This window comes from Typha latifolia, chromosome 12, assembly GCF_019914945.1.
Source record: "Typha latifolia isolate L0001 chromosome 12, TyphaL0001v2, whole genome shotgun sequence".
Taxonomy (NCBI): domain Eukaryota; kingdom Viridiplantae; phylum Streptophyta; class Magnoliopsida; order Poales; family Typhaceae; genus Typha; species Typha latifolia.
In genome coordinates, this window is record NC_133097.1 from 9,546,565 (window position 1) to 9,565,336 (window position 18,772).

Below are 18,772 nucleotides of genomic sequence, written 5' to 3' on the forward strand. Positions count from 1 at the left end.
TGCCATTCCCGCGACTCACCGAGCTTTTGAGCACCGAGTAGGCGGGGATAGTAGCCGTTGCGGTCGTACGCAGATCAGCTGTGTGGTGCAACAGCGTACATAATTTTCCCCACGTCAGCGAGGCAGCGGCGGTATGCTGTCGCGGCGGACTAAAATCGAAAGATGGTTGGGAGCGCGGGACAGAAAAGGGTAATTTGCAAATAAGCCCCTTTTCTATTGATAATTATACAAACTCGTCCTGAGGATAATTAGCAAGAGGAATAACAATTTTTTAGTTAAGAATACTTAGGAGAGACATATAATAAAAAAATTAAAAAAAAAAGAAAATAGTTAAATTCGACTGTCTGTAAGACTGAACCAGTTTAGTTACAACTTATGTCGGGTTCGAGCCCGGTTAAAGCATGGGCTCGGATAGGCCTTAATTTGGATCCTCAAATTTTGTCTCCTGTCTTCTTCTCATTCTTTACTTTTTTTTTCTTTTTTTTTTCTAAATATATTTTAATTTTTTTGACGTAATTAATGGGGATATATTTTAGTAGAACGAGATCTTTTCATAAGTATTGTCACGGAATATTTTAGCAAATTGCTCAATTAATGATGATCATGATTCATGAGGGCTTATAAAGTCGTCTGAAGAGAGATGTCTTTCATGGGCCCATTTACAAATAGAATGTTTAGAAAGACCGAAATTAGCACATTGTTTCCAATTAGTAATTATATTGTGAGTGCCAATGGGCATAGCTTAATGAAGATGGACAAAGAAAATTAATTATTTGTGTTAAAAAATATTGTAGGTTTGCAAGTTGCAACCACTTTTTTTTATTAATACAAATTGCAACTACTGACACAAGTGGCACAAGTGCTCATCGGGTCGGCTTGAGCTTGATTTGGACTTAAAATCTAATGGATATTGAGCTAAACTTTGGTCATCGCTAAAGTCGGGCTAGGGTTCTATTCTAGCTGAACTTGAGATAGCAAGCTTAAGCTCCATCTTTGTCAAACTTGTTTGTAGGATTAGATTAGGGGTGACCTAATTTTGTTTGGGCTGAACAAGAAGAGAAGAAAGAAAGAAACATAAGGAGGAGGGGAAGCAGAGAAAAAAGAGGTTTGAAATGTGAGTAAGGAAAGTAAAGGGGGGAAGAGGAGGTAAAGAAGGGAAAGAAAGGAGAAAAGACTGGGCTAAGGCCCTATGGCCAATTCCCCTCTAACAACTGCATATGTTGTACAACATTTAATAACTTTATTGATGAACTTATTCTACTAAACCAAGTCAATTTAATAGTCAAACACCTTGAATAAGAAATTTAAAATTGAGAAATTCTGGTAGTAGCATGAATTCTTTAATTAATTATCGAAGGTTTAGTCCAGATCAATTTCTTTGGATATGTGGGAGCATATTATCAGATGTGTTATAATGTAGCAATCACATGCATCCAATGAGTATAATCACGTTCGAAATCAAATACTAGAGACTCCAAAATAATTTAGAGCGAGCAATTATACCAGTAACTCGACACAAGCTAAACGAGTATTCGAACGAACCCAAACGAGATAGACTTGCACCAAACCCTCTCTCCACTACTAATTGAGCTCTAAACCAATCCATTGGAAGAAGATGTAGAAATTTCCCTAACTAGTAGCCACTTGGTACAACTAGATCCCATTAGTCCCCCATCCCTTCCAAAATCTAGGGTTTCGTGCTTGTCTATTGAACATCAAACCCTAAAACATAAACAATTTTTGTTTTGAAGAAAAGAAAAGAAAAGAAAAGAAAAAAAAAATAATTCAACACAATCAAATATAAACACAACCCTACTCCCTGAATCCTCATCACCAAAATTTTTGCCCTAGCTAGGCTTAGTCCTCAGAGAAACCCCTCTCTCTTTCCAAGGGCCTGAAAGAAAAAATGCCCACCTCAATAACCCTTTTATTTTCTTCTTAAAACTCCAAAAAATCGGAAAGCCATGGCCTGCTTCAGATGGGCTACGTCGCCGCCTTGACCTCCTCTTCCTCCTACTCCTCCTCATCCTCCTCCTGCAACCCTACCTCTTCTCCTCCATGGCCGGATGGTCTCTTCCCAGGGGCTTCCCGAATCTCGACGTCGTCGACATCCTCAGCAAGCTCCAGAGTGCCGGCTTCTGCTCCGATGTCGAGATACCCACAGCTGAGCTCACAGGGGAGAAGCTGGGTCCGCTCTTTGATCAAGTCTTGTCCGTCTTCTTGAAGGAGATCTATCAGACGGGAGAGATCCGGCCGCTCCCACCCTTGCTCGGTGACGGGCAACCCGTGGATTTGTTCAAGCTCTATTGGGTGGTGCGCGAGAAGGGCGGGTACGATTCGGTCTCTGAAAACCGGCGGTGGGTGGCGGTGTCGGAGGCGATCGGGTTCGGCTCGGAACTCGGGTCTTCGATAAAGTTGGTTTACGCTAAGTACCTCGCCACGTTGGATCGATGGTTTCAGCAAGTTCTGGACAAGAAGGCAGGCGGAGATCGGGTTTGTCGGAAGAATGATAGTGGTCAGAAGAAGAAGGATTGTAAAGTAACATCTCCGAGTTCGAAGAAGGATCAGTTCTTGACGCCGGTTAGAGAAAACAAGCGAAGGTTGCAGCTTGACAATGGTAGCATTAGTAATGGGCATGCCGCGTCCTTGGACAAGGCTTTTGCGAATGGAGGGTCTCATCTCAAAAGGAAGAGAGAGTCTCTGGTAGGAATGCTTAATTGGGTGAGGAATTTAGCGAAGAATGTTGGCGATCCTTCTATTGTCGGGAAGCTTTTTCTGTCAGATGGAGCGAAGAGTAAATCGCATGTAGTTGCTGAAAACATTGCCCTGGCACTTATGGCGAGGCAGGCAATGTTTGTCAAACAAATTCCTAACACGAGCCCTCTTGGCTCTCTTGAGCAGGTAGTTGATTTCTAAAACTTTTGCTTGCAATTGTTCTTTCCTTATGAGTTGTTGTATTTTCATCATTGCGTTGCATGAACTAGTACCACAGGGAGGTGACCTCTAATGGATCGAGATTTTCTGACTACAAGGCAATTGATCTGTGTATGAATGTCAATCTTTTCTTTTCAGTTTGATTAGTAATTGAGTTAGCCAAATTTAGTTTGACTATTTTAGGTTTAAGGGTTGTCCACATGAAATCCAACTAGATGTTATATTTGCTACTAGATTAGGATCTTTCGTAGAAATTGATTATAAGGATGGATTTAATTCTAATTAGAATTATATCTTTTAGCTTTTCTGGTGACTTTTGGATATCGAGTTTCAGATAAAGCTGGGGCAAACTAATAGATTTGATGGAAATCAGTTGAAACAGGACAAAAATAGTTGAAGCTGGATTGAACCACTTAAACTAGCTAAAGTGCCAGAACTACTGAAATTGCCAACAGTGAAACTGCTGAAACTGGACTGTAGCTTCCTAACTGTTTTGGCAGAACTAAAGCTTTTCATTCTTTTTGATGATCTAAATATTTTCGAAGCATTATGAAGTTCTTGCTTTGGTATTCTTTTCCAATGTAATTGTCAATGTATCATTTGAAGACTGTGCAAGTATCTTGGTTATCTCAAGGTCAAAATTTTTTTTTTCCTTCAATAGTCTTTCTTTCACTCCGGGGGCTTCTATTCTGTGCCTCAAATCTCAAATTGAATGCTGCAAATTATCCTTTCTTTTCTTAATCAGATTGGATTATTTATTGTTTTTTGGTTATATGGGTAAAGTTTATATGTCATGAGACAGCGGGTGATCATACTTCTTGACTGATTGTATGCCTGATCAACTCTATGGAATTGTATTACCGTGTTATTGCACCTTTGAGTAGATTATGTTTCACTGCTTAAAGTGGGTAGTTGGTAACAATTCAAGGTGCTTGTAGCCTTGTACTTGCTACAAATACAACAGGCTGTAACAGATGCCTTTTCTTAAAGTTTGATTTCACCTTCATCAGTACCTAAGGCCATGCTTTAGATGGATCTTTTTCTTAGTTATTTCCCTTTGGTTCCTTCCATTTTGCCAGCATTCATTTGGTGAAAAATCTAGATCTTCTACTTATTGGATTTCTTCTGAAAAAAAAATTTATAGGAACTAATACCTCTTTTAAATGGTGCCCCTGTGATCATCAAGTCCTACATTCTGTTTCATGTTAATTAACATGAATCAATTTATTTCCATTTGGCTCTTCTTGGGTTATCCCCTTCATCAACAAATAGTTGTGATAGGTTTCCTCACTGTTCCTATCAAAATCATTTTCAGTCTTTCTTGATCTGTTATTAAGAGGTGAGACCCACCTGGGTCGATAAAGAGAGATAGACCAATCCTCCGGATGTTTGTCCAAATCCCCCAGAACAGCAATTATAATCCCAGGAGGGGACAAAAGTTTATAAAGGCAAAGAGCCGCTGATTGGAGTGGAGATTACTAAGCCTTTCAGCCTCTTGTAACAGCTTTTAACAGTGACATGCATTTTTTATTTTGTAAATCCTCTGTATGATTTATTTTTGTACATTTGTCAATCTTCTACCTATGTTTTGTCATTTTGGGTTAGGAGTTCTACACGATAATATCCAACATTTCCCCATAAGTCTTGTAACATAGTGGTTGAGGCTACAAAGTTATATAATTATTCCCGTCGTTCTTGCAGAATGGGCAGAATATACATCATTTTAATAATGTAGGTCCTAGCAGTGCAAGTCAACAGACCAAGGGGAAAACAAGATACAGCCAGAGACTGCAATCTTTGACCAAGCAATCTAATTCCGGTTTTTGTTCAGAAAAATCAGCAGCTGACGATGAAATGGGCGACAAAACTTCAACTGTTACAAGAAAGGGAAGCACTGACATTGATGATTTGGTTGGCTGGTTACCTGTAGATCAGCAACAGAAGGTTCGTATTGGACCTTCTTTTCAAGTAAAGGTGCCAGATTGGAGTGGTAAATCTTCTGTAAGTTGTAGTGATCCTGACTCTTCGAAATGGTTAGGCACACGAATATGGCCTCCAGAAAATCAAGAAAATAGAGCTTCAGTTAGTTATGACCCTATTGGAAAGGGTAGGGAAGATGAGTGTATGTGTACACGTCCAGGTTCTGTAGATTGTGTGAGATTTCATGTGGCAGAGAAGAGGTTTCGATTAAAACGTGAACTGGGTTCAGCTTTTTATGCTTGGGGATTTGATCGCATGGGTGAGGAAGTTGCACTCTCATGGACAGAAGAAGAGGAACGGAAGTTCAAGGCCATTGTTCGCCTTAATCCACCATCTTTAGAGAAGAATTACTGGGATCAGCTCTATCGTTGCTTTCCTTCTAAGAGCAGAAAGAAACTAGTTAGCTATTATTTCAATGTGTTTCTGCTTGGAAGACGGAGTTACCAGAATCGGGTGACTCCGAGCAACATTGACAGTGATGATGAGGAGACAGAGTTTGGCTTCTTATGCTACCCTTTTGGTCATGGTGCAGTTAGATTTTGTGATTCCAAGTCTACTGTTTGTGTTCATAATACACAGTGTGTGGATTTAGATGACTAGCAATGAATTGCAATCACTGATGGTGATTGAACTTGGAAATTTTGTTTGGTTTACAGTGACAAATTTAGCCTGAGATGATTGGTCTCGATATCCAAGTATGGCCATGATGATCAAAACTTTAGAAACTCGATCTCTTTGCACGGGGCGATGAGGAATTTGAGGCCACCAACAGTTTTGCAGGTATTGGTTGGCATTTTGCTGAACAGAGCAAGAACTTGCTAATTGTTCGGGTGGAACAGCCAAGGAGGAACTAGCTGACAGTTGGATGCGAAGCAATGTAGTCTATATCTCTGTTACAGAGCTTGTGCTTCCATGAAACAGACCTTTACTGGCTTTGCCAGCATACTGTCATCATCATTTTAACAGTGGTATTCTGCCAAAGATTCTCAATTTCCTTGACATATCTTACATCCTATTGAAAAGAGTGGTATGGAAAACATATAGATGGAGGTACCTATAAAACCGACGGCAATTATTTTATGTTAAACAATTTCATATTTATCTTTTATTTTTCAGATAGGAGTAACTCACGGGCTGGCAGACTCTCAACACACTTGATATGTCCACATATGTGTGAGGATGTGCTATCCTCCAATACAAAAAAGAAAAAAAGAAAAATTGTGCCTACTGCAACAGGTATTGTGATTCGATATTCTTTTATTAAGAGAAATGGACATTTAAATCGGTTCTGCTGAATTTTAAATCTGACACACTCGTACAACATGAGTCATTTCGATTCGATTTTATTATGATTAGACTGTGATTAAGAGTTCGTGGTGGTTTCGGCACCCTCAACCTCAAACTGGACATTGATCGTACCGTTGTGTCGGTACCTCAGAAGTAAAGAAAAGGGTAGCTGGGGTTTGGTTCCTATTTGTGACAGTATATTATATAGAAAATTACAGGAGATGCAATGCACGATGCATAAGATAATGTTGACTTGGTAGGCCCCAAGTTAGGATGATTTGGTTGCCTTTTTCAGCCTTTTAAATCTGAGTAATATGATCTATTTGTTAATCGAGCTGGGATTAGATGAGTCAACTAAGTAACCCATATTATTATTAGGAGATTAATACTAAGCTAGACTTACCAATTTTTATTTTATTAGAATATTAAATATGACTCTTGTATTAATTTGGTCAGGCAAGTCACTTATCTATAAGGTGAGGCTTATCAACCTCAATGTCCAGATCGGAAACCAAAAAATGGCCATAGCCATGGCCATCCAGTCTATATAGCTTGTCCTAAATTACTTACTAGGAACGTTATTCTTATGGGCAACGAGAAGAAACATGAACCCTGCTTGTAAGTTATAACATTCTCCACAAATTTTTCATGGCGGCAGAGTTTAGATATTCTTGTTGTGTAAATTGTGACTGAAACTTATTGCTGTGTGTTGGTGGCTTATGCTAAATGGATAGTAGTGTCCTGTTAGAGAGCCAATAATTTGCTGGACTTACTTGCTATCACAGTTCAGAGATGTGGGGCCTTCTCTATTTGGTCATTTCTAGGACATCCTTTTTTTCCTCATGGAGAGTTTGAAGATCTGATGAAGAATTATTAACAAGATAATTTCATCTATCCCTTCCTTAAACATGTAAAATTATTTATTATTTAACTTTTATTTTAGATAAAAAGTTAAGGTAAGAAGATCATCTTAACGGTCAAAATATTAAAAGAAAATAAAAAAAAATGAGTCTATATAAAAATGAGTTATAGTTTAGGATCTAAGTGTAATTAATTCATAATACTACTATTATTATTAGATTAGATTCTTTTGGACTAAAAGCCAAATCTCCTCAGTGCGGTCATGCAAAGGGAAACGCGGATTAACAATTTACAAGTCGTCCTAAGCAAGAGTACATAATTTTTCCTTTTTATACGATCAACTCCTCCAATCAAAATAATCATTATGGCCGCCATGAGATGAGATAAGACCACTATATAGTATACTAGAGAAATTATTAGATGATCGTCTCATTCCAGGGACCCATTTGATAGTGCACTAATTGTTAGGTGATGTGAACATTACCAACTTGATGAGGCATTATGGAGAAGGGAATTCTTATTATTGTCCATATTTTAGCTTAATTGAGGGATATTTCTGCAAAATATTTGGGAAGAGTTGATATTGAGAAAGGATAGGGGCAGAATTGGGACATATAAATTGAGGTGATCGGTAGGGGTGTGCACCTGGAAAAGGTGACGTAGAAAGTGCGTGGAATCTTGTTAAAGTGTACCGCAAGAGAGAGTAATTGACATATTTGTTTACAGAGAGAGAGAGAGAGAGAGAGGATTTTAAGCGTTTCTTTTTCTATTATCTTTTCCTTTCCCCCTTCCTTTTCTCATTGCTTGTCTCTGCCTCAGGGAGGAAGAAAGGAAGGAACTTTAGAGCTCAATCTCTTTCTCCCTATCTCTAAAGACCCATCTCGGATTCGAAGAAGTGGAAATCGAAGATGTCTTCTCCGAGCAAACGCCGTGAAATGGACCTCATGAAACTGTGAATCTCTCAAAGCTCAAATCTTTCATCTGGGTCCTTTTTGTTTTATGTTTTATACTTTTCCCCCTGTTTTATTTATTATTATTTTGTTGTTGTTATTGTTGCTGTTGTTGGAGTTTTTAGGATGATGAGCGACTACAAGGTGGAGATGGTGAATGATGGGATGCAAGAGTTTTATGTGGATTTCCACGGGCCCAATGGAAGTAATGTTTTCATGAGGATTTTTCGAGAAATGGGTTGATTAGTGTTGCTTATCTTAGCTTCTTTTTTGGTTAATTTGGGTATTTTCCTTGCGTTTTCCTTCTAATCTCTATTAACTTTGGAAAAGATCTTAAATTTCGTTGGTCTTTTGTGTGATTTACAGTTAGTCATAGCTCTCCTGTTTCCCTTTGCTAATAATAGCTTAAAATTTTATCCAAATTTCACTTCTACTCAACCTTTTTTTTCTCTTTTGATCTTTTAGTTTTTTTTTTTCTTCCTAATCGATACCTGGAGCATTTTAATTGTGATAATTTTCAATGGCTTGTGCCAAAAAGATCAATAAACTTTTGAGTAATCCTATTATGAGTTATGCAGGCCTTTATCAAGGTGGTGTGTGGAGGATTAGAGTAGAACTGCCTGATGCTTATCCTTACAAATCTCCATCAATTGGCTTCACCAACAAGATTTATCATCCAAATGTTGATGAAGTGTGAGTCTTTAAATCCTCTCGTTTGTTAAGATGATCTAACAGGCCCAAGATTTTTAATATTTTCTCCTTTGGAATTTAGGTCTGGTTCAGTCTGTTTGGATGTCATCAACCAGACCTGGAGCCCAATGTTTGGTAATACAACTTATCTCTATCTCATAATTGTCAACGAACCACTCTCTGGCATGAACAAGAAAATTTGTCTTATAGTAGGTAGTCTGGTAGCAGATCAGTAATCACTAATAACTTTTATGATAACAATTTTGTGTCATTGTCAACAGATCTTGTCAATGTTTTTGAAGTTTTCCTTCCACAACTTCTTTTGTATCCTAATCCTTCGGATCCATTAAATGGTGAAGCTGCTGCGCTGATGATGCGTGACCGTCCCTCGTATGAACAAAAAGTGAAAGGTAACTTGATTTGGAGCTCTTCAACATGTAAAATATTAACAGTGTTACTTACTACAGGGATCTGCCTATCTCTTCACCTTATCTCCTACTTAACCAAAATACTTTAAAAACCTTTTTATACAGTTCTGACATTTATACCATGCTACCGAATTATCAAAAGTTAATTATTGTTCCATGCATTCCTTTGCTAGTGAGGCTTATCTAATAAAGGTGTAGGAAGGTATTGTAACAATAAAATGTGTTGAATTATGTGACTCAATGTCCATCAGCCAAAATTTTGGAAGAAAGGAAGGGAACTTCTATAGAATCCCTTTATTATGAATAGTCATCACACTCCTAGAGCTAAAAACCATGAACTGTCGTAAGACCATCTTCAACCATGTTGATAAGCATATGTGAGAAACAGTGCATGACTTGTACAGCAGTGGTGCATTTGATTAGCATTTAAGAAATTGAAAAAGAGTTTGCACTCAGTCAGAGAATCTTCAGCTGATTGTGTTAGTGGCAATTTTTTTGTAGTATATCTAAGCCTGAAATCTCATAACCTTCTTAGGCTATCAATAACAGAAATGCTTGCTCCAAAGTCTAAATGCTGTATCATACCTAATGCCTCTTTATGATTAATCATCCCGGTACTATACTACAATAATTGTTGAAAATTTTCCATTTTCTTTTCCTTATGATCCACTGTCATGTTATATAGATGGTCCTGTGGACCAGAAAATGAAGATGTAATACCATATATTGAAGAAAAAAAGGAAGAGAGCTAAAGGATCCTCCTTGGAGTTCAGGATATTGGTTGTGCGAAATAGAATCTGGTTCTAATTATGTTAGATGAATATATTGATGTCGTGGCTTTTCTTGTATATAAAATGCTAGGAAAAACTATTTGTGAAGTGATCAAAAACTAGTTCTTAAATATTTGCGATGCTAAACATTATCCAATATTGTTCGTTGACTTTGAGGAACTTCTAATATTGACTGTTTATGTCTTACTTCGTATGCAAAGACTCCTTAATGAGCAATTTCGTTCCCAAAAAGGATGCTTAGAGGAAGTCTGCATACAAAAATTGGCTGCTTAATGGATCCAGAAGTATGATTATTATGATAAATCTCAAAGTGCTTCATAATTCAGATGAGCACATTGGGGTCCAAACTATTTTTCATTATATGATCCTTTCTGACCTAGTTTCATTGTTTCATGGTAAGCCCCTCTTTCCCTAGTTTTGCTTTGTCTAGGAATTTGGAGAAAACACATATAGGGCTAGTGTTACCCTGCCTGCCCAGTCATAAAGATTTTCGTGCAACTAGATTTATTAAGCATTCCTCTTTTAATTTCAAATTTAACTGTTCAATTGGACCACAATTTCATTTTGATATTTTTATGTTTACATTCTTCGGTCATCTTTATTCAGAGTATTGTGAAAGATACGCGAAGGCTGAAGATGTTGGTGCTCCTCCAGAAGACCAATCTAGTGATGAAGAGCTCAGTGAAGACGAATATGACTCGTGCGAAGATGCAGTGATGGGCGATCCCGATCCCTAATGGCAAACAAGATTCCCTTGTGCCCTAATTCCTCCATGTACATATTAATTCCAGCTACTACTCAAATCAAGCGAAAACTCACAAATCAGCTTTCATTGTCCCCTTGTAAATATGTATGCTTCATGCTAATACTATTCTTATTATGACCATTCAAACTTACTCTCTGCATGAAAACAAGAATAGAGTAGTAGATTGCTCTCTGATCCATCTCGCATTCAGGACATCCATAAATTCACATTATTGTTTCCTCGCAACATGTGTTAATATTCATTTTCCCACGAGTCCCAAATGTAAGATGCCGTGTTTGAATTCTTTTATTTTGGTGCATGGAATCATTAAAGTCTATATCTGCGTCCGGTTTTATATGCATTCTTAAGTGCTTACCAATTATACTCTAATTTGGCATAATAAAGTTAAAAATATTTTATCTTCTCTGTTAAAAATTATGTTGTTCCCATATGCAATTGTTAAAGTTTTCATCCCAATATTTAACAGAAGTCTTCATAAATTACAGAAATACCCTTGTTATATTTGTTTTTGATAAACTAGAAACCCTGGTCATATTTGTTAGATAAAATAATTGGTGAGAAGGATAATTAAAATCCCTCTTTGTTAATTTGGATAGAAATTTTAACAGTTTTATTTAATTATAAGTATATTGACTTGGTTTAATATAAAAATAATTAATTTCACTTAGATCCTTTAAACTATCATAATTTTTTAGATATACTTGCTCAACTTTTTAATTATCCACGTATACTTTTCTCTAAATTTTAAAAAAGTAACTATATGAAACTCTAAATAAATAAAAAAAATTCATGAGGTGTATGAAGTAAATTTTTTTAATAAAATATAATGCGAAAATAATGATAATTTAATGAGTCTAAATAAAATTATCCATATAAAAAAATGTTCAGAGAAATAAATTTTGACCATACGTGCCGGCCGGAGATAAAAGTTTATTTAATCCTAATTTTTTTGATAATTTTGACAATAAGTGCTGTCAGCATTGACCCCAGTCAAACTTGCACTACCATATTGTAATATTTCTATCTTCGGTGCGGCTTTCTCTCCTATATAACATTATAACGTTTGGGGTCCAATGAGACCGACCACACACGAGCGAGCGAGCGAGTGAGAGAGAGAGAGAGAGAGAGAGAGAGAGAGAGAGAGAGAGAGAGAGAGAGAGAGAGAGAGAGAGAGAGAGATGGAAAAGCTCATGGGTCTGATGAGAAGAGGTTACAACAAGCTCTCTCTCCTCCAACGGGGATCTCTCTTCTCCACCCAACGCTCAGTAGATCCTCAAGTGTCTTCGCCAACCTTAAGGGATCTTTCTGCTCTCAAGATCAAGAAGGAAGCTGCAAAGGCAAAATCCCTTCACTCTTCTTCTTCTTCTTCTCCGCCCATATGTTTTCAATTTGCTCTTCCAAAGAGCAACTTTTACAGTAAATAGCAAGTGGGTCTTGTAGATTAATCCATGGCGATCCTCCTCGAACTGGTTAAGAAAAAAAAAGGAAATGTATTTTTTTTCTCTAATTTATTAAAAAATTCCAGTTAATTGGGAGGACACCGCTGGTTTATCTGAACAAAGTGTGTGAAGGGTGCGAGGCGAACGTAGCGGCTAAGCTGGAGTTCCTGCAGCCGTCTTTTAGCGTCAAAGATAGGTGCTTTCCGCTATTTTTTTCTTCTTGCCATTTATAATTTTCTATCATTAGGTTACGACGTCGTTGTCGATGCAAGATAATTACATCAGGGCCGTCCGTTTTGGATTCAGTTGATGTTAACTTTTCCGGCTTATTTTACTATTCAACTAGACCGGCTTATTTCATGGTAGAAGATGCCGAGAGAAAAGGATTGATAACACCAGGCAAGGTCAGTGGTTTTTTTTTCTTTCTAAGCCAAAACCACTAGTTTTATACAGTAGATTTTTATACTAAGAAATCTTGCATATCAAATGGTTGGTCAATTTCCTAATATAGCAGCAATCGTTTATATATATATATATATATATATACATATGGGAGCCAAATGAGTTTGCTGTTGGCCAGTTTATCATATGATTGGTATTCATTATACTTGCGCGCCATAATTAGAAGTCATGAAGGAATGAGAAAATATATAAATTTAGGATGATAACATGTGCAAAATTGTTGGTGCTGTTAATGCAATTAACATATCAAATTTAACACTTAACAGACGACATTGATTGAGCCCACATCTGGGAACATGGGGATTTCTTTGTCTCTCATGGCAGCTCTAAAAGGTTACAAGATCGTACTCACCATGCCGTCGTACACAAGCCTTGAAAGGAGGGTTGTTATGAGGGCCTATGGTGCTGATTTAGTGCTCACAGACCCTACCAAAGGGATGGGAGGGACGGTTAAAAAGGCATATGATCTTTTGGATTCTTATCCCAATGCCTTCATGCTTCAACAGTTTGAGAATCCTGCTAATGATAAGGTAGCTTCTCTTTCTTATCCTTGGAGTATTAAGATCAAATTCATTAAAAAGAATTACATTTTTTTTTAAGTACCGTTTCGAGTATATACTTCGTGGCTGTAATTGCTAATGATAGAAGATATGCCATTATGCCAGGTGCATTTTGAAACCACTGGTCCTGAAATATGGGAGGATACCCTAGGCCAGGTCGACATCTTTGTTATGGGAATAGGAAGTGGAGGCACTGTGACTGGTGTTGGAAGATATCTTAAGTCAATGAACCCTAATGTGAAGGTACTAGATAATATCTGTTTTTCTAAGGAAATGATTTGAGTAATGTTACTCTTTGTGTTCAGTCAGCTACTATTACTTCGATAGAAATGAAACAGAGCAATTGAAACTAATTCTTGAAAACAGATTTCATTTTATTTTATTTTATTATCACGGACATCATTATCAATGCTATATTATTTTTCCAGATATATGGAGTTGAGCCTGCAGAATCCAATGTACTGAATGGTGGTCAACCAGGTATGTTTTTGATATTGTTAAATTTTGTCTAACTTTATATCAAATTTATATGTAATGCTGATATACTTCTTGTCATTACCTTAGTTCTATATAGTATTTTTCCTGCTACTACTCTTTGTAAGCTTTGGCTGTTCAGCAATTTGGCATGTTAAACCTTGCAAATAGATTATAGAAGTTTCACCAGCAACTAATTTCCTTTAAGGCCCTCACCTAATCACTGGTAATGGAGTTGGTTTTAAGCCAAAAATTCTGGACATGGATGTTATGGAAGAAGTTCTTGAGGTAAATTGGCTTTATTTTATACTCTTATCGATAAAATAATAATCACATTGTGATAAACCTAACATGTACCAGGTAAAAAGTGATGATGCAGTGAAGATGGCTAGGGAATTGGCATGGAAAGAGGGGCTTCTGGTGACTAGCTAATACTTTTTAATAATGGCGATTTTTATATTTATATATAGCTATTTCTGGGAACACAACTTGTAGAAAAAAGGAAATATTTTATAAAGTGTATGGTATCTGTTCTCTTTTATGGGGTATTATGCAGAAAAGATGCTGATAAGGAACAATGTTTTTATTAAGTTTTATTCTGTAATATAGAACATCTATTGATTCTATTCATAGTTACACTTGATTAAAACCTTTCAGGTAGGAATATCCTCTGGAGCCAATACAGTTGCAGCATTAAACCTTGCAAGAAAACCAGAAAACAAAGGCAAGCTTATTGTGGTATGTATTCCAACTTCATAATGACAGTGTTAACAACTAAATGTTTCTTATCTATGTGTGGACACTTGTCTTGCTAAACAATCAAAGTCAATCCCCTGGAACCTTCATAGAATAATAGGGGTTAACTCAAATATATATCCTCAGTCCAAACTCACTACTACCTTTGAGCCTTTGGAGAAAAACAACTACAATCCATATAAGGTCTTTGAAAGCAACTTTCTGCTAGGCCTAAACCTGACCCTGGTATACGCACTCTGCAGTCTTCCCTTGATCAAGAGTTGAACCTTAATCTTCTCCACTACATTCACCGTCCTGGAAACCTCCTCCTCCTCGCATTCCTCTCTCTTCTTCTTCCCTCATTTGACATAACAAATAGTTGAGAGATTTTCATATAAGAATAATGGAAGAACGAAATAATTCAGTTGTGAAAGTACTAAACCTGTCCATTAAGATATCTTTGTTTCTTAAAATTCTCACTCCTGACTACATAAATATACTCTAGAATACTAACATGAGCTTATCTATTTTGTTTCAGACTGTCCATCCAAGCTTGGGAGAGAGATACCTGTCATCTGCTCTGTTTGAAGAGTTAAGACAGGAGGCCGAGAAGATGCAACCAGTGCCAGTTGACTAAGTTAAACCTTTAAGAACTGCATAATATGCTCCTTCATCTGTCAACTTCCTTGTGCTATTAATGTTTTATGTTTCCAAGAAATAATTGGGGATTATACCTCGATTAAGGCTTCACTGTATGCTATAACTATTATCTCTATGATTTTTACTTGGATAGTTGAACAGATTACCAGGGTTACAGTAAACAAGAAGAATTGTTTGGTCATCTCTGTTTATCTTCAAGTGAATTTTTTTTCTCTTTTAAGAAGCATTTTGCTTGTGTGGAGTGGCCATATGAATTTTCCACTTTCCGATTTTATAAGGGTCCATAGTTAGGATCTGAATGGTCGATCTAGATTAAAACAAGGTGAGAGATTTTGTTAAATAAAAAAATAGGAGAGAGTTTAGTCAATTTTCAAATCCCATTACTGGATAGAGCAATGACTCTATACTAACCAATTAGTTATAAAAATAATTTTTATCTATTTAGAAATTAAAGGGTATATAAGTTATTTTTTCATATGTGACTAGATTAATTGATAAAAAAAATTAGAATTTAATTATTTTTTATTGCTGATTTTTTTGATAATAGGAGTGCCAACTGCTATCAATTTATTATTATTTTTATCTTTTATATAAAAAAAATAGATAGCTAGGAAAGAAATAAAATATAACTAATTTACACTTACAATTTAGAAAAAATTGATCGGACCGGTATTTTCGGTTAATTTTATTTAATATTATTTAATCTCAATCATTCAATTAGGAAAGAAAAATTAATATTTTTTATGAGAGAAAAATTCATATTTTTTATTGAATCATTTGCCCAGATATTACTGACCTTATTTTAATCTAAACTATCCATTCTTCTATCTACGGTTCGGATCCTGTTTGGGTTTTTTAGGTGGATTCGTGTTTCGGATCTAAACCCGACGTTTATGGTAATTAATTTGTTACTCGGCTTTAACGGGTTATTGGATTCACCGCGACTTATAGTCTGAGACTGGTGAAGCGGCGGCGTGAGTCGAGACCGAGACGAATCCCTTGGCGATGTCTCGAAGATTTCTTCTAGTTCTTCTTCTCTTCTTCCTCCTTGCGGCAATAGAGAAATCGGAGGGGAAGAAGAGGGTAAGCATACCGGACGAGCTCGATGACGTGGTGGACGACGAGGAGGATGAGGAGTGGAAGCAATGGGGAACGGAGAAGAGGAACTCCGGGCTGGATCAAGACGAGAAGCCGCCCGATTTCTCGCGGATGAACCCAGACGAGATCCAGGCCGAGTTGATGAGGCGACACACCGGGCCTTCCTACGGATTCGTCAAGCTTCGGTTAGGCGTTTCTCGATCCAGGGTATGATTGCTTTGCAAGTCCAAGTTGATTGAACTCTGGATTCTTCTGTATTTTATTGGTAAAGAGTGGTAAAACTTTATCTTTTATGTGTTAGATTGATGTTGTTTCTGTTAGGTTCTTGTCTTGAGATGAGAAGTTTGGATTTTGATGCTTTGTTCCTAAATGGTTTTGTATATAGATTATGTGGGAAAGATATTGTTGGTGGTCCAGTGGATGGACAAAAATATCCATCATTTCATCTTAACCAAATATACTTCTAGGAGAGATATTTATATCATTTCGTGGATACATAAGCTTCATGGAAAGCTAAAAAAAATCTCGTAAAGTTACTTTGACTAGTATTTGTGATCTAGATGATCAATCTCAAGTGAAAGCCCATCATAAAATGATCAAACCATCTTAACAATGTTATGTTGTCCAGATACCTCGAATGCTCATTATATTGTTGTCTGAAGTTGATATTGAGACTTGAGCAATTAATCTCTGTCTGAATTGGATACTGCCAGACCTATCTGTTTGTCTCTAATATTTGAATTTACTGTACATACAAATGGAAGTATTTCTCTTCAGTATATTTATAGTTTCTCGAGTATAATATGTTGGTTGTCACGACTCACTGTGCAAGTGTATCTAAGTAGTGCAGTTACTCGAAACATCAAGAATTCATCAGTTCTAATCTCGTAAATTGTGAAGATGAATTTTCTTACTAGGGTATGAAAGACATGTTATTCCATTAAATGACACGCTCAGGAGGTCATACATTCATGGTTTTAACTAAATATGAAATTTTCAGGAGGAGGTGCCTGTTATTGCTATGAAATGGAGCAAGGTACTGCGAACTGGATCTGTTGAGGCAAAGTTTATGGCCGTTGATCAGAGTACAATCATGTTCACTATGGAGAGGGGCCAGGATATACTAGAGGTATGCTTTTGTTTCTTTTCAGGCCAGCTATTCATCTAGAACATTCCCTTAATCATCCATGTGAATTATAGACTTGCCTTTTCAACTTGTACAGAATACCTTTTTTTGACATTAGTCAAATATGTATTCTGTGTTCTTGTGATTCAGAGCTAATGCTTCTTAACTGTGTAGAGCAAATGGATTTATTCCTTTACATTCCATTTGAAAAAAAAGGGAAAAAGAAAAAAAACCCTAACCTGGACTAAGTCCTTCTGTAGAACTGGAAGCTCATAAACCTTGAATCACTAAGGATAGGAGCTTATTGGAAAATCAGTAAAAAAAACATGCATCTAAGAAGAAGCAATGTATTCTTTTTTGTATTTGCTTGTAGTTCTATTTACTTCAATAAGATTTTCATTCTATTTGCTAAGAAATAGCGTCTAATCTTCTCAGATTATGGCATACATCTACTTTAGGATCCACACGTATTCGTATTTTATGATTCACATGTAGCACTAATATTCTTCTTTTCTCTAGTTGAAAGAGTTTATTCTCAGCCAGCCAGAGGCATATGAGATGAAGATCGGGGATCAAGTTTATCGAAGGCCCGGAGACCCTCCTCTTGATCAAGTCATTGAGACGCTACAGGGAAATAAAATCACTTCTGACAGCCAAGGTTCCACCACAGACCGAGATAATTCTAATGACGAGCTATAGAATTGCAACTACGTAATTAATAATCAAGACCTGGAGGAAGATCAAGTTTTTCAGATGCTACAGTGAAATAAGGATACTGCTGACAGCCAAGGCCCCACTGCAGAGCTAGATAGTTCTGATAATGAATTAAAGAGTTGGAACTATTTATTTATGCTCATTAATCTTCTTCTCTATGCATGAACAGAATGTTGTGTTATGCGAAGTTCTTAATTACTGTAAGATGTTAATTTGTTTTCTCCTCCTGTTTAGCTGAACTGATAACGTTTGAGAGTATATAGGATCTTCAACTATGTAAACTGCTTTACTAATAGTGCAATTTGATCCACTGGAATTCTCTGTTTGTACACACAAAGCAATTTGTTGATCAAGTAGCTTCTCAAATAGCAATTTGTTCCTAGTTGTGAGATCTGAATCGATCAGTTTTGCGAATCTTATGGCTGCTGACCCTGTTGATGATGAAGTCATCAAGTCATTCAGACAAGAAAAAAACCTACGTGGTCGACGTCCCTAAAAAATAATATTGTTGGCTGACGTGGCAATGTTGGGGCCAATAGCTCACTTATGCAATGCACTACAAAGATTAATCTAAAAGTATAGAAGATCTATAGATCATAAGATATCCAACCTCCCACTTGATGTCTCCCGTTGCTTCGTCATAGATCCCCACATGTACATTTCAAAGCTGACAAATTGCCACGTGGCACTAAATCAAATTACTCCACAAGAAACGGGATATTGATACTCCCGGGCCCACGCGGAGTCCACCCAATATCTCCCAGTTAATAGACCATCGATAATTACCACACGGCTAATTGGATGTTAGAGATGACTA

The 18,772-nt window shown here is 36.9% G+C and overlaps 4 protein-coding genes across 6 annotated transcripts; all 4 read left to right on the plus strand.

The window, feature by feature from the left end:
* The first annotated feature begins 1,829 nt into the window (after positions 1–1,829).
* LOC140798798 (AT-rich interactive domain-containing protein 2-like) lies at positions 1,830–5,915 on the plus strand. The gene is made up of 2 exons (XM_073152848.1): positions 1,830–2,901; positions 4,636–5,915. The coding sequence occupies exons 1-2, from the start codon at positions 2,059–2,061 to the stop codon at positions 5,512–5,514; spliced, it is 1,722 nt and encodes a 573-aa protein (XP_073008949.1). The 5' UTR covers positions 1,830–2,058; the 3' UTR covers positions 5,515–5,915.
* On the plus strand, positions 5,870–10,813 carry LOC140798800 (ubiquitin-conjugating enzyme E2-23 kDa-like). Of its 2 annotated transcripts, XM_073152851.1 has the most exons (8): positions 5,870–5,964; positions 6,031–6,150; positions 7,882–8,014; positions 8,138–8,217; positions 8,591–8,705; positions 8,785–8,837; positions 8,984–9,112; positions 10,528–10,813. In XM_073152851.1, the coding sequence occupies exons 3-8, from the start codon at positions 7,971–7,973 to the stop codon at positions 10,656–10,658; spliced, it is 552 nt and encodes a 183-aa protein (XP_073008952.1). In that variant the 5' UTR covers positions 5,870–5,964; positions 6,031–6,150; positions 7,882–7,970; the 3' UTR covers positions 10,659–10,813. The 2 variants fall into 2 exon arrangements, with proteins under 2 accessions (XP_073008952.1, XP_073008953.1); XM_073152852.1 differs by lacking the exons at positions 5,870–5,964; positions 6,031–6,150 and adding an exon at positions 7,553–7,765.
* Positions 10,814–11,685: 872 nt separating this feature from the next.
* On the plus strand, positions 11,686–15,198 carry LOC140798799 (bifunctional L-3-cyanoalanine synthase/cysteine synthase, mitochondrial). Of its 2 annotated transcripts, none has more exons than XM_073152849.1 (10): positions 11,686–12,024; positions 12,213–12,322; positions 12,473–12,530; positions 12,855–13,118; positions 13,254–13,391; positions 13,577–13,628; positions 13,831–13,910; positions 13,983–14,042; positions 14,280–14,360; positions 14,896–15,198. In XM_073152849.1, the coding sequence occupies exons 1-10, from the start codon at positions 11,866–11,868 to the stop codon at positions 14,992–14,994; spliced, it is 1,101 nt and encodes a 366-aa protein (XP_073008950.1). In that variant the 5' UTR covers positions 11,686–11,865; the 3' UTR covers positions 14,995–15,198. The 2 variants fall into 2 exon arrangements, with proteins under 2 accessions (XP_073008950.1, XP_073008951.1); XM_073152850.1 differs by having other exon boundaries at positions 11,763–12,024; positions 12,433–12,530.
* Positions 15,199–15,969: 771 nt separating this feature from the next.
* LOC140798904 (uncharacterized) lies at positions 15,970–18,280 on the plus strand. Its single transcript, XM_073152990.1, has 3 exons — positions 15,970–16,322; positions 17,116–17,244; positions 17,761–18,280. The coding sequence occupies exons 1-3, from the start codon at positions 16,023–16,025 to the stop codon at positions 17,938–17,940; spliced, it is 609 nt and encodes a 202-aa protein (XP_073009091.1). The 5' UTR covers positions 15,970–16,022; the 3' UTR covers positions 17,941–18,280.
* The last annotated feature ends 492 nt before the right edge of the window (positions 18,281–18,772 follow it).

Excerpts from the sequence above, each read along its gene's own strand:
- LOC140798799 (XM_073152849.1), top strand. The coding sequence starts at position 11,866 with ATGGAAAAGCTCATGGGTCTGATGAGAAGAGGTTACAACAAGCTCTCT. Across the intron at positions 13,119-13,253 it reads AGAATCCTGCTAATGATAAG|GTGCATTTTGAAACCACTGG; the intron begins GTAGCTTCTCTT and ends CCATTATGCCAG. Across the intron at positions 13,392-13,576 it reads CAATGAACCCTAATGTGAAG|ATATATGGAGTTGAGCCTGC; the intron begins GTACTAGATAAT and ends TTATTTTTCCAG.
- LOC140798904 (XM_073152990.1), top strand. The coding sequence starts at position 16,023 with ATGTCTCGAAGATTTCTTCTAGTTCTTCTTCTCTTCTTCCTCCTTGCG. Across the intron at positions 16,323-17,115 it reads TAGGCGTTTCTCGATCCAGG|GAGGAGGTGCCTGTTATTGC; the intron begins GTATGATTGCTT and ends TGAAATTTTCAG. Across the intron at positions 17,245-17,760 it reads GGGGCCAGGATATACTAGAG|TTGAAAGAGTTTATTCTCAG; the intron begins GTATGCTTTTGT and ends TCTTTTCTCTAG.
- LOC140798800 (XM_073152851.1), top strand. The coding sequence starts at position 7,971 with ATGTCTTCTCCGAGCAAACGCCGTGAAATGGACCTCATGAAACT. Across the intron at positions 8,838-8,983 it reads GACCTGGAGCCCAATGTTTG|ATCTTGTCAATGTTTTTGAA; the intron begins GTAATACAACTT and ends CATTGTCAACAG. Across the intron at positions 9,113-10,527 it reads GTATGAACAAAAAGTGAAAG|AGTATTGTGAAAGATACGCG; the intron begins GTAACTTGATTT and ends ATCTTTATTCAG.
- LOC140798798 (XM_073152848.1), top strand. The coding sequence starts at position 2,059 with ATGGCCGGATGGTCTCTTCCCAGGGGCTTCCCGAATCTCGACGTCGTC. Across the intron at positions 2,902-4,635 it reads CTCTTGGCTCTCTTGAGCAG|AATGGGCAGAATATACATCA; the intron begins GTAGTTGATTTC and ends TCGTTCTTGCAG.